Raw genomic sequence first — 14,349 nt, 5'->3', positions numbered from 1 at the left:
AATCTTAAAAAAATTGGGCCCTTATTGTACATTTTCATCTTCTACTTGAGAATGCCTGGTCAAATTTTGGTAGAGCTGTGAATAATTTAGATTAGTGACTGCGTGAAAGGTGAACTTGCGATACTCAGGTGAGCGCTAGACCCGCGGGTCTCTTGTTACTCATACTATTATTTCATTTTGAAATGCATAGGTCCATAGAAATGTGAATATTCTTGCAATTTTCATGGTATGAAGTCTTAACTATTGTTTGTAGTTGTCTAGAATTCTAAGACTAGATTGGCTTCCCCTGACCCTCGTATAAGACTGCACCAGACATCCGGGAAGACAATTGCTCATTTAATTTTGATGATGATTGGGAGTGTAAAGAGATAGGAGATGAAAGACCAAAGAAAAAAAGAATCCCAGGCCAAAGATTAAACAGTGCTGCAATATTCAGAGCTTTAGGACGGCTTCATCGTGAGATCCTGTGTTGCGGTCACGGCGCATAGTTGTGCACAGCACACCACAAATGCTGCATTCGGTTTGGTTTTTCTTTTCTTCAGATTTTTTTTTTTTTTATCATGGGTGTTACTTAGTGTCATCTCATGTATTGTGGAATCCACTCTCACACAACGCTCTAGTATTGAGAACAACCACAAAATTGAAAGAGATTTTTTTTCCTGTTGTTGTTTTGCTTTCTGATGTTTTCTTCTTTTGACTTTTATATTATCAATAGTTTTTGTCTGTTTATTTTTTCATTTACTTATTCATTTATCTATTTGTCTATTTTTTATTTGTTTCCTATATTGATATACATACATATATATCCAAAATGATTTTATTTTTTACCCTTTTCACTACCAGAAGAGCCAGAAACTTTCCAGTGTTTTGGCAGGAAATGCACATGCATGTTAAAAGACAAAAATATATAAGTTTTTTTTTTTTGTTAAGTAGTGTGCATGTAGCGTGCTACTTGCCCAGGGTTGTCTTTGAATGTTCACCTGGCAGGCAGGAGATTCCTGTGTCCAGGGCTAATCTAGCATTACCAAAAACTGGAATAAAACTGGCAAGTTGGGGGTGAGCATGAAAGAAACAAAACAGATAAAACTGCAAAGTTTTGAAAAACTCTTCGCTGAGGAGGGTTTTTTAATTCTGTTTGTTGTGTGTGTGTGTGTGTGTGTGTGTGTTTGTATTTTCTTTTTGCATGTGTGTTTTTTTACTCACATGTAGTAGTTGCCTAGCAACTTCGGATGAACACTGGAATGTGGCCAAAAAAAGAGGGGTTTTTTTGGTCACTGTGGTGATACCCTCAACAAGCATTTGCTATGCCTTCCCATGGAATGGAGATTGGATGCTTCATCTCTTAATTGATTTTTGAAAGTGCGACGAGTTAATCCATCCAGTTAGTGAAATGAAACATCCAGTAATCAGTTTGCAGAGTTCCTAAATTAGCAGACAGAGTATAATGAAACAGTCTAGCCAGATAAGGCAGTGCTGATCTCGGTTAGTGCTCACCTACGACTTATGAGCAGAAACGGGGTCCACCAACAAAAAAAGGTGAGTTTCCCTCAGAATCCGTCAGCAGAAATGCATCCTGACATTAGCGGTGTTTAGGAACGACTTGAGCTACGGGGATTGGGTTCGTGGGGCGCGCCAGCTTTAATTATGCCAGCCCCTTCAAGCAGTCCGAGGGTAGAGGGCGAGCTGATTGCAGCAACCCACAAGAAATCCAAGAATGCTAAGGGGAGAAGAGAGGGGAAGAGAGAAAGCCTGAGAGGTGGATGGGAGAATGAGCAGGGATATTCAGGGGTTGATTCACCGAAACTGTTTAAATCTATCTGTCTGTCGTTCAGTCCGACCTCAAGAGACTGATCGTGGATTATTTGTTCGTCCGTTTTCGTCAGACTCTGAACATTGATGGCAGGGTTAATTGAAAATCAACAGCTCCCATTCAAGAGGGATTTCTGATACCTTTTCTCTCTCCCTCTCTGCTTCTTTTTATATCTTTCTCTCTTTCATTCTCCCTATCTCCCTTTGGTCAGCTGGCCAATATTATGAATACTATCCCGCAGGTGTACCTGTAATTGTACTGTCTATCAGTGTGAAAGATATATTGCAAGAGTGGCATTGTCTGTTTTACTGGTGATATTAAAGTGTTGTAGAGCAGATAAGTTTCACAGGTGAGAGATAAAAAGAAGAGAAAAGGAAGGGAGGGAGAGAAAGAGAGATGGAGAAGGGGAGAGAAATATATAAAATTTACTGTAGTACACTGGTTTCAAGAGAGGGGGAGAGAAGAGGAAAGTGTAGTATATGTTTGCCATCCTCTGGAGAGAAAAGAGAGACAAGATGAAAATATTGTTATGTGTTTGGATAGATTTCTATCATTGTTTTGAAGACATTTTTTTACTTGTACTTTCATGTCTCTTGCATTCCTTAGATGCTATAGTAGCCTTAGGTCGTGTACTTTTCTTATCACATGCTGGTTACAAATTTCAAAATATCAAGCTAAGTGACAAAGCAGAATACAAACATTACAAAGTACAGTACAGTTTACTGTTACTTCAGTGTTCTTGTTGTGTATTAAAAGGATCTAGATCATTTTTTTGTTAATGATATCATTTGCCTATGAATGCCAGGAGTATTTTGTTTGTATAAATGTTTGAAATCACAGAGTATTTTTATTGCTCAGTTTTTAAAGTTTGCTGCAACTCATGCTAAACCTGTAATACACTTGTATTCCTTGTAACAAGCTCGAGGTGAATTCGTTATAACTTGTGTTCTTCAAGTTAATCAAATGCTTGAAGGTGGTTAGTTATTACAAGTTCCAAGAGGTCATATCAAGCCTGTTAGGAGTGATGTGAGTGTACCCCAGTATTACAAGTTTAGAAGGAGTTGCAAAGAGTTTCAGAAATTTAGGACTTACTCACAACTTCAAGCAGAGTTGTGCCGATTCACGCCCAGCAATGTCGGGTTGTTGTTAGTTATCTCGAGTTAAATGAAGAGCTTTGCCCAAGTTATCACGAGCGCCTCCTTTAGGCAACTCACCTTGAATTGTCATGACTTGCGACCACAATTCGGCTAATTTGAAAGGAATTTTTCACGCTAGTGCATGCAAGTTCTGGGCTCCATTTTATCAAAAGATGTAATCGATTATAAATTTCCTTACCACACAGGCTGCCACAGACTTATGATGGAAATCATCTATATAATCAATTATAACTCTTCGTAAAACAGGGCCCTGGTGAGTTAAAGCTTGCACTAGCTCGCCATCACTCGAGACTACAACTCCGATAAGTGGGAACATAGCTTTACACATAATCTCAAACTGATGCAAGGTTGTAGTCTGAATGAAGAAATGAAGTCTATACGTCCTTTTTCCTACAGGTATTATTATTACGTCCACCAATGAAGGAGGTTATGTTTTAGTCTGCGTGCAAAATATCTCAAAAAGTTGTAAATGGATCAGATGAAAATTGCAGGAACAGTTGATAATGACACAAAGAACCGATGATTGAAATTTGATAGTGATGTGGGAGTTTTTATGAATATATCACAGATTTTTTATCTTTTGGCAGATAAGGTCAATGAACTTAGGAGTTCAGATAAGGTCAATGAACTTAGGAGTTCAGATAAGGTCAATGAACTTAGGAGTTCAAGCTGTGTGTATTTGAGGTTTGCATATGCGCACTAAAGCGGTAGCTCTGCTCAGGTGAAGCTCTGTGCAACTGAAACCTGAGGATGTAAACAAAAGGCTTCTATACAACACATATTGGGAAATTGGGTGATTTTCATCATGAGTATATGGCTTGACATCACAGACGTTTTTGTGGTGCAAATGAGCTGCTTGGTGGAGGTCTGCATTCTCAGAGTGCGGTCCCAGTTATCATAATTTTGTTGTTTGGAGTGTGTAGAGTAATGAATCAAACCATACATTGCGACAGGTTAGTTTTCATTCTATTCTCTCTCTCTTTTTTTCATTTTTTTGTCTTTGAAGGCATTTTCTTTGTGAAATGTGATTTTTAGAAATTCTTTCTGTGTATAGTGTCGAGTTGTTTTCAAACAGCTGCAGCCATCTGACCCCAAATGGCACAAGTGTAAAAAGGGAATAGAGGACGAGTTTGTGCTACTCAGTGATAGCTCTACGGAGAGCACAGCTAGCGTCGTAAGAATGAACGAATGCGCAAGCGAGAGTTAGAGCGCATTTGACAAATTTAGCCATCTCATCAGCCCAATTCTTCGCCGGTACAAGAAGCGACGTTGTCCGGGGTCGGAGAGGAATTTGAAAAGTCGCCTGCGATCCTCTTCATTGTGATGCACAGGGGAGGGATCGACCTGGCTAGCTTATTCCTCCCCTAATTTACGTAATTTCCTAGGGCATTTTCCAATTTGCAGGTACCCCTCACCCCCCCCCCCCCCCCCACCCCACCCCACCCCACCAACCTACATTCAGTGTAACTCTCAAATGGATTGCGAAATCAATGTAACCATAGATTCCGAGTTGTACCCATCGGCTTCCCATTACACAAGACAAGGGAAGGCAAAATGAGGCGGATTCCGGAAATAGAAAGAGCAGAGATAGCATCCCAGTGTGGGGGATGGGGGAATTGGGGGGGGGGGGGGGGGAGGAGGGGGAGGAGGTGTTGCCAAGAATTCCATCATCAGTCGGATGAGACACCGTCTCGCTGTCAGAATATCCTCCACGACGTCTCGCTCTTGTGGCATCTGCATTTTCACTCTCACTTCTGAAAGTGTTGCTGAAGGGGGATGCATGCCTGTACATCCTCTTTACAAAAGGGCAGCGGAAAAGAAAATTACACTCACAAAGCTGAGAAGCCTCAGGCTCTACATTCAAGACAGACTCAGAGAGAACTTATGAAAATGAAGACAAAACAATGTTTTCTTCTGTGTCAGTATACTCCTTTCTTAACTCCATTCATATCCTTGAAGGATTGAAGGGTTTTTTTCAATGTAATATGTACTTCTACATGTAACTGACATCCGTATTTATGCTTAAATGAATATTCAGTTGAATGTTAAGCACATGTAATGGTAACTTAAAACCCAGGCATACTACTGAGTGTTTGTCTGCGTTTGTTTCTTGTGTTTGTTTTGTTTTGGTTTTTTTTTGCCTAGATGATCCGTAACTCCACTTGAGGCCCTTGTACTTTTGAATACCACAATGCTATTTACAAAGTTGGCATCCCAGTTTCTGTTTGACAGTCCGAAGCATTATCTTCTCTCCCATAGTACTTCCACAATGCAATAGCTCATTTCAGACTAGTGCTGTTACTGGTTTGTTGATTTGTAATGTCTAACTACCATTATGTTTATTCATTTTCTATGATACCACACATTCCCTTGTCACTTTGCATAAAATGTTTAATGTATTTTTTAATACCCTCTTGTGTTTGTTCTTACCATTTCAGTACCTGTGCGTCTCACATTGTTTTCTTGTATTTTCTTGACAAAGAAAGTTACATGTGCCTGTCAAGTGGGCCTCTTGACAACAGCTTTGCCATGTCATCATCACTGAGCGGACCATCCAACTGTATTTTATACTGTCATCAAAGAATCATTATTTGCTGTACTGTATAAGCTGTTATTTTTGTGAGGGTTTAATTTTCATGAATTTGTGAATCACATTCACATGGGGTCGCATTTTAACAACACGTGACAATGTCTCCATGCACTAGGGTAATAGTGCATTCACGTTTAGTGTCAGCATCAATTCGCAATTTCAACATCTTGCAAAAATGTCTATGACCTCCTCATTCGCGCAAATATCTGTACGCGAAAATAACAGCATATACCCGATATATTTGTTCATTTCTTTCACATGAAAATTTACCACCATGCCAACCCATATCTTCCACCTTCTCTCCACTGTACAGATTAATATACTCAGGAAGTCCCAAAGGCTCGCTATCCAACCGACAAGGGGTGGAACTAACGTTTGGCACCAGGACGGGCACACGGAGCGGCATCGAGGCTCACCTCTTCCGCGTCGACACCCGGAGAGACCTGGCTGCGTGGACGCGGCAGCTCGTCCAAGGCGCGCACAATGCGGCTGTACTCGTAAAAGAGGTCACATGTCGTAAGTCCATCCGTGTTCCATTTCTTCTTCCACAACTTTTTTTTTTACAAGTCAGATGTGCTAAACATATTAAGCTATTTCTGTAGTTAAATTTTCTGCATATCACTCTGTGTGTTTTATTTATTTGTTGGTTTATGTCATATTGTCTTTGGGTCTGTCTTCTTTTGTTATTGTTCTTGACAAATTTTGTGAATGGAACAGTTAACAATCTGACAGTAATTAGTGTTTTAAACAAGATGGATGTAACGAAATGTGACAACATGCGATGAAGTACCAAACCTACATGCCTACTTCTGAGATGTGTGGAAAAGTTTTCCAATCATAGTTTTACCAATTTTTGTCAATGTATGTGACATTTGTTTTATGGAAAAAAAAAGGAAGCATTCCTGGAAGATGAAGTTGTGATAACAAAGTTTAAGCTGCTTAAGCTAGGGGATAGATGCCATAATTTGATCTTACGCTACTAGTATGTAAGTATCCCATTAAAATCATTATTATTATCATAATAAAAGTAGCATAGTAGTTGGCGTCATGGTTGTCCTAGTATTAGTATTAGTAGTAGTAGTAGTAGTAGCAGTTTACTATTTAGTAGTATCATTAGCAAGAGAAGCAGTACAAATATTATTGTACTCATATTAGCAGGTAACCTATATATCCGTAGTATATTGCTTCAGTATTATCTTGAACCTTATAGCCCAGATATGACAGATAGAACTTCATTGTGCTAATAAGATCTGCTTTGCCTCTACCCTCTGTCACGTCAGCGGCTGCGTGGAACGGCCGGGAGACGCGGCTGCGCATCCACTACGAGAACGGCTTCACGCTGAGCGTGCCGACGGCGGACGGCCAGATGGACAGCTCGAATCAACTCAACATGCTGTGGTCGTACCCCTTCGAGAAGCTGCGGTACTCCTCGGACGACAGCAAAAGGCTCCTCTGGCTGGATTTTGGGGCAGGGGAGGGGGAATTTGTGAGTATCTGGTTGAGACTACTGGGCAAGGGAGAGAGGAAAAGTGTATTATACATTGTTTACCCTTTTGATTTTCTCCTGTCAGACACTTTTAGCACATCAAGTCTGCGACACAAAAACCATATTTCTGAGGTTTAATACTCTATCTTATTAATTATAATGACTAGGCTTTTGCAAGCTAGAGTAAAATATCACTTTTCATTGAGTCCTCTTAAAACGTAGCTTTATAGCTGGTTCTAGAATTGTTGTTAATGGGAGTTGGGGATTGGGACTCCTAGACAGCCACAATGTAAGAGGGCAATACAAACAGCTATGTGTTAGCTCAGATAGACACAGTTTACAGTTATAGAGTGCTTTTAGGGGCAATAACATTAGTATTGCCCTGATTAAAAGCAGTCTATATTTTTGCATATATTGAATAAATTATGGTGAAATTTTACTTTATTGCAAATGTACCTACTGCAAAATGTCATGTTACACATCCAAGTAGCAATCGTCTGCACACTTACTGCTGTAGACATTTGCATTGCAGTTGCCTTGGACATTTGTCACCTTTCGTGCTTTGGAAAGCACTTACTATACATTTACATTTTTGCATTGCTACTGCCCAAAAGAGGGCAGTTTAGTACCATAGAGCAGTTTGAGTACTATTTGGCACTTAAGTACTATATTTAAACAATTGCAGGCAATTGTTCAATTAATGCCCCCAGTTTCAACCAATCAGAATTGAGGATTCATCAAATGAGGTATATAACACTGTTTATCATATCCATGTATTTGCTTTAAATTACCAAGCTCTCTGTCGTCTGAAGTGATGAAGTGACAAATTAATGGAATTGCCTCGTGCATTGACAATGAGTGAATACCTGAAAAAAAGAGAACCAAAAAAAAAAAGTTTAAAAGGTAAATGAATTCACATGGTCACACACACGGGCAATCCTTTTAATCTTCATTAATTTGTGTAATGTGTTTTTGGCCTGATGGCCAAATGAGGCTTGGCTGTTGGAAAGGTTTGTAGCGGGTACGAGCTTTGGCTCGACTGTATCAGTGATGGTTGTTCTCCCCTTTCCCACCTCCTCCCCCTCCCCCTACCCCGCCATTTTCTGTGACTCATTAGCTTGCATTACTGCAAGTTTTATTGCACAGCCTCTTTTGCAGGAAGCATAGAACACAGTGCCATTATGAGATTGTGCCATGCTAAAGGTGAAAGGGGCAGCATGCCTTTTATTGTGCAGTGTGCTCTCCTCAAATTATCCAGGCATGATGACTAATATTCAGGTCCCCCATTAGTATGTGACACATACATGTATGAAGTACGAAACCGAAAACAAAAGATAGCTAGTTTGATCTTCCTCATTTGTGCCATTGTATGAGAAGGGTAGGGATTCACCGAAACATGTGCATATCTGGCCATTTTTGTGGTTTAACATCAAAAGGATCGTTGCTATCTATTGTATACATGTATAACGCAGGTGTAGTTAAAACTTGTGACATGATTATTTCCATGTACTCAAATGTGTTACTTGTTTCCCTAAAAGCAGTAAAATGTTTCCAAATTTCTAATTACACAAAATGAAAATTCATTCGGGGGTGGGGGGGGGGGGGGTATTTCCCTTGTTCCATGCCCGTACAAAGACATCTTCAAATACAAAAATCCAAAGCATTATCATTCAGTTTCAGCATCTGACAACAGGCTCTACCATTGGGGCAGTAGGCCTATCATGCAGTTTGCTAGGTTACTGCATAGCTCATGTTAAAAAGCAGCAGTTTTTACAATTCTGCCATATTGTTGGGCAGCAAATGGATGGAAATTCTTGCTTTCTATGGATATGGGTGTTTGTGCACTGCATTTAAATTCAGGTGTATCAGGCTTCATGCAGCAATACATGTACTAAAATCATGATTGAGAAGACAATATGATCAATCCAAAAATGATGTTTTTTATTCAAGACATACATGAGTATGGCTAAAAGGTTGTTGAGTACATGTTTGAACAGGTACTGAGAAGGCATTGTTAGTTCTCTTGCAACATAGTGTCTTTTACTGTGGCAGATATTTTTGATCAAATTGCATCCTTACATGATTACATTTTTGAAAATTCTTCATTCTATAATCTACTCTATTTTTTTTTTTTTGCATTTCTCATCTTCTAGGAGCTGGATCTTCATGGCTGTCCCAAACCCATCGTCTTCATCATCCACACCTTTCTGAGTGCAAAGGTCACCAGAATGGGTCTGTTTGCCTGATGACGGGCCAGCTCTCTCTCATCAGGTCTGGTCGCCACGGTGATGGAGAATGGCAAACAAAGACAGAAACAAAGACAACAACAACAACAAAAAGCACTGTGGCCGTCCGTACATCTGAACTGTGTGTTTTTGTTTGTACATACCGTGTGCTCAGGAGAGGGAGTTAAGAGAGATGATGGTGGCAGTCAACAGTTTCTGAAGATGCTCTTCCCCCTAGTCATTCTGAGGAGATGAGCTTTGAGGAGCCACTAGCAGGATGATAACATCCTTATTTGTTTGTCTGTTTGATCTTTTGCTTGTTCAGCATTGCCAGCTGGGAGAGTGAAAGTATATTATCCTTGTTGGTTGTAGCCATGGAGGGACCCGGATTACTTTATACACTCCTCTCTACAGTGCCCAAGTATCGTACCACTTCATCCAGAGTGAGGAGCGACATTGGGAATGCTGTTCTTAGGAAAGCTCATTTATCCCAGGGAATATTTCTGTGCTGCATGCCATCCTCCCTGCCCGACATGCCAACACTCGTCCCTCCCATCGTTGTGCCGCATCACCGTGGTAACCACCCTCAACATCTCAAACCAAGCATCATCGCGATAGCGCTGGAACCAATCAACGTTTGCAATGAGTGGAACGTCAGCCCTGATGTTACTGTCTAGGTATCGGATTATAGTCTAAATGTCTAGGAGCTACAGAGATGTACAAGCAACTCAAATTGGCAGTCTCCGACCTGGTTATGTCTGCAAAACCTCAAACAGCATTACACATGACTGCAATCTAACCGAGAGCAATGCAGTGGTTTTCCTTTGCATGACTTTAGAGATAGGTCTCCATTTTTAAAGGGGCCCTTTCCCTCTTCAATAAACAATTTCAACTCAGTTTCATGAATAGTTTTCAAAATCAACAGTGACACTGTAATAGAACTTGTTGAAAGTTATATTGAATCTCCATTTCATGTGGCCCTCTGATTTCAGGCAGCTCATCAGAAATGATTCTCAAGGAAAAATCAAAAGGGCAACTCAGGGGGGTTTTATGTTTTGTTTTGCTTCTTTCTTTCTTTTTTTTCTTTCAAGCTCTATTCATCTTTGTCCCACTTGTTTCTTGTAGCTTATACATTTTTCCACATTACAAACAAGGTATTAAATGTAGCAAAGAACATCCAGTTGTGGTCATTATTTGTGGCTTTCTCAGAGCAAAAGTGAAGACCATGGCATGTTAGCATCGCAACAAAGTATGATATGTTTGATGAAAACAGTAATGGTCTTAGCGATCCATCCTTTAACAGAACTCACACAACTCTGCAAATGCTGTTTAATGTGCTTTTTCATTACCACCAGTTTTATGTATTCGCACTATGCATTAGGACCAGGAATAGAGGTATTTTTGCAATACTGTAAAAGTGGATACTTTTGTGTGAGTAATTTTTCATGCTTGGCTGGGCAAGATTAGTTTCACGTGTGATTGATTCCATGGAATCGAGAAATGAACTACTGGAACATATAGCAAGCAAAAATATTCACATGCTTCTTTTTTTTTTTCGCGCTGGTTTCTGGTTGCGTGAAATGCACAAAAATTTCCATTTTTACAGTAGCTGAGATGAATTGGTCTTGCTACAGAGTTTCCCATATTCCTTCTCGGGTAACGAGAAGGCATGGCAGATCACTGTCACTTCTGGGATTTGAACCCATGACCTTAAGATCTCTGCATCAGGTAGCCTATGAGTGTACCACCTAGCCACAAAACCTCTACTTAAATTCTTTAGCCTGCCGTGAGATCTTGCCCACACTGAGCATGACATGAATGTATGCTGACAAAGGTTCACACACACAAGAAAAGTTGCACAGATTGTGATTCTTTTTTTTTGATATCTTAATTTTCATTGCGTATGACTCACAAATTTATCAAGTGGTCTACAAGGGGAAAAAACTGAGCTTAATAATGGCAGGAAACATTTTAAAATGTTATCAAGTGTCACATGATTATTGCACAGTCTGAGATACTCATCAGGCATACATCTCAAAATAACTTGTAGTTCATATTGTTTTGTGGTTTATTGTGATTATTTCCCCCCGTCTCTGTTGAAATGAGTTAGCATGTATTTAGGGTAGGCCCTACCTGAATATCTGATCTAAACTGATCACTTTTCTGTGTATGTGTTACAGTACTGCTGAATATTACAATAGCAGTTAAACTTACACAAGCTTCATATTCAGAAAAAACAAAATGAAAAGAGAGCTCAGGACATGCTTTAATTTTGTTGACAGCTGGCACATTTTTTGTTCCTTCGAAATTGAAAAAAAAAAAAAAAAAAAAAAAAATATATATATATATATATGTGACCGTGCACCACAAAACGAACAAAAAGTCGCACACACTGATTTTGTGTGAGGACTGAAAATAGGTGAAATGGGTCAACCTAACCGATCTTGACTTTTTCATATTTCCGAAAAGAACAAGTCGTCTTCTACATTATGCTAAAATTTGGGATCATAAAACGGGCAGGAAAGTGTGCTTTTTAGCAGTTTATCTTGAACATTTTTCGGTAGAATAGTGTGATTAGGTGTGTTTTAAGAGTCCCCTTTTCATTTCTTAAAAACCTTGTACACACTCTTCACTTTCAACTCTAATAACTTTTGAAAGTATAATGCTACTGCTTTGAAAGTTAAGATCAATTATGAACAGAATGTGTTAATTAGGCACGCTCAATTTCAATTTAATCTGATAATCCCTTCATTGTTGTTACTCTAGTGGTTTACATCCTGTTTTTTGTCCCATTCGTTGCACAACCAGCACGGCTTGGTAAAGATTTAGCGCTTGAGTAGACACTGCACTTCAGAGCCTCTTTTCTCAGTTCACACTTTTCCTGAGTGTGTGTTTTCTTTCCAATATTTAGATAGGTTAAGAGAGTCCATTTGATTTGAGTTATACATCATTTTAAAGCTTAAAGTCTGTCCTTTTAGATTATGCTCTTAACTAAAATTTCATGTCTGGCGACTTTCTGTGCGTTTTGTGATGCAGGGTCACATATATAAAGAATGGTATCACAGGCTCTTATGTGCTAATAGTCTGCATATTTCATTTGCATTTATGCATTTTCAATCTAGAATTACAAGCAAAACTAAAAAGGCCATCACTTTCTGAAGAGCTTCGTACACTGGAATTTCTTTGTATTGCAGCTGAAATGAACTAACTCGAGTGGGAAGTGTTTGCTGTGCCAGAGCAGTCGGCCATTATCAATGCCATAGGGCAGAGGGTGCGTTCGAGTGCTCTAAAGCGAACCAAAGCGAACTGAACTAAAGCATACCTTACTGAACTGAGCCAGATTTGGAACGTTCGAACGCTCTGTTGAGAAAGCGTACCTGATGAGTTATTTATAGAAGAGGTCAAGTCACACATTTTGTAGCAAGAGGGTCATTCACCTGGCGCGCTTGAACTACTTACAGCTGTCCAGAACAAAGAGAATGAACTCTTTGCATTATGGCGTATGTGCATGTTACGCGCAATTCCCACATGCGAACTTTTGGTACACTTTTGGTACCCTTTTGGAGCACATCGAGCAGTGGTCCACTTTTGGCTCGATACAGTACGGTACGTGGTACACTTTATTAGTGTTCGAACACTCCTCTGGCACTGGTATGGTATGGTACAGTTCGCTTGAGGAGAGCACTCAAATGCATGCAGAGATGATGATTGATGAATAATATTTGGCTAAAGTGAAGTGTGAGGAAATTGTAAAGTGTGTTCCACAGAGGGTTATCAGGCACGAAGGCATTTATAACCCTGAAAATAAGTTTGGACAACTGTGTTCTCACAAAGTAGTGAGAAAGATTGTGTTTTGTGCTTTATTACAGTAAAAGTGGATATTTTCCTGTGACTAATTTTTCACCCTCCGCGGGGTTAGAAGAGTTTCGTATGTTTTTTAATTCTGCAGAATCCAGACATCAACTATTGGAACATATGACAAGCAAAAACATTTGCGTGCTTTTGGTTTCTGGTTGCGCGAAAATTTCCACTTTTACAGTCTAGGTTTTTTTTCAGTGCATTTCACTTCATGGTCAATTTCAGAATGCGTGTATACGTGTCAAAGGAGAAGAAACAGGAAGAAGGAAGAAGAAAAAAGATGAAAAAGAAGCAGAAGAAGATGAAAAACACAGAGGAGCATTGGCTATGTTCAAGACCAGGTTGTGTGGGGATTCATGGGAGGCCCAATTGAATCGATCATCATTCGCTGCCCACCAGGGTACATTCAAAAACCACAAATAACACCTGTCAGTGAATACATGCATCGAAGCAGGTACTCATTGATAACGGTCGACTCCAGTTGAGATTCTTCAGCTGTGTGTTACTTACATACAGATCAGGGATAAAGCTGTATGCACTTTTTTTACGGGGATTCTCGAATATATCCAAGCTGGCCAGCCTTCTCACTCCATGGTATCCGTGTGCTACAAGTCTTTAATAGGGCTTAATGTATCAAATGAGGAGGAGGAGAAGGAGAAATAAGAGGAGGAGGAGGAGGAGGAGGAGGAGGAGGAAGAGGAGGAGGAGGAGGAAGAGGAAGAAGAGGTAGAGGAAGAGGAGGAGGAGGAGGAGGAGGAAGAGGAGGAGGAGGAAGAGGAGGAGGAGGAAGAGGTAGAGGAAGAGGAGGAGGAAGGGGAGGAGGAAGAGGTAGAGGAAGAGGAGGAGGAAGAGGAGGAAGAGGAGGAGGAGGAGGAAGAGGAGGAGGAAGAAGAGGAAGAGGAAGAGGAGGAGGAAGAAGAGGAGGAGGAGGAAGAGGAGGAGGAGGAAGAAGAGGAAGAGGAGGAGGAGGAAGAAGAGGAAGAGGAGGAAGAGGAGGAGGAGGAGGAAGAGGAGGAGGAAGAAGAGGAAGAGGAAGAGGAGGAGGAAGAAGAGGAGGAGGAGGAGGAGGAGGAAGAAGAGGAAGAGGAGGAAGAGGAGGAGGAGGAAGAAGAGGAAGAGGAGGAAGAGGAGGAGGAGAGGAAGAAGAGGAAGAGGAGGAAGAGGAGGAGGAGGAGGAAGAGGAGGAGGAAGAAGAGGAAGAGGAAGAGGAGGAGGAAGAAGAG

General features: G+C 40.4%; 1 protein-coding gene across 1 annotated transcript in view; it reads left to right on the top strand.

Moving 5' to 3' along the window:
* Window positions 1-9,515, top strand: part of LOC139712585 (beta-1-syntrophin-like) — an 87,841-nt gene extending 78,326 nt beyond the window's left edge. Inside the window, exons 4-6 of the mRNA XM_071624393.1 lie at window positions 5,871-6,073; window positions 6,838-7,043; window positions 9,197-9,515. Coding sequence (XP_071480494.1) covers window positions 5,871-6,073; window positions 6,838-7,043; window positions 9,197-9,289 — 502 coding nt within the window. The 3' untranslated portion in view covers window positions 9,290-9,515. The remainder of the gene's footprint in view (window positions 1-5,870; window positions 6,074-6,837; window positions 7,044-9,196) is intronic.
* Window positions 9,516-14,349: the final 4,834 nt, after the last annotated feature.

The sequence above is a fragment of the Diadema antillarum genome, unplaced genomic scaffold (assembly GCF_040938485.1).
Source record: "Diadema antillarum isolate AM-2024a unplaced genomic scaffold, OU_Dant_1.0 seq00001823_RagTag, whole genome shotgun sequence".
Lineage (NCBI taxonomy): Eukaryota > Metazoa > Echinodermata > Echinoidea > Diadematoida > Diadematidae > Diadema > Diadema antillarum.
This window is presented reverse-complemented; position numbering and strand designations above follow the sequence as displayed.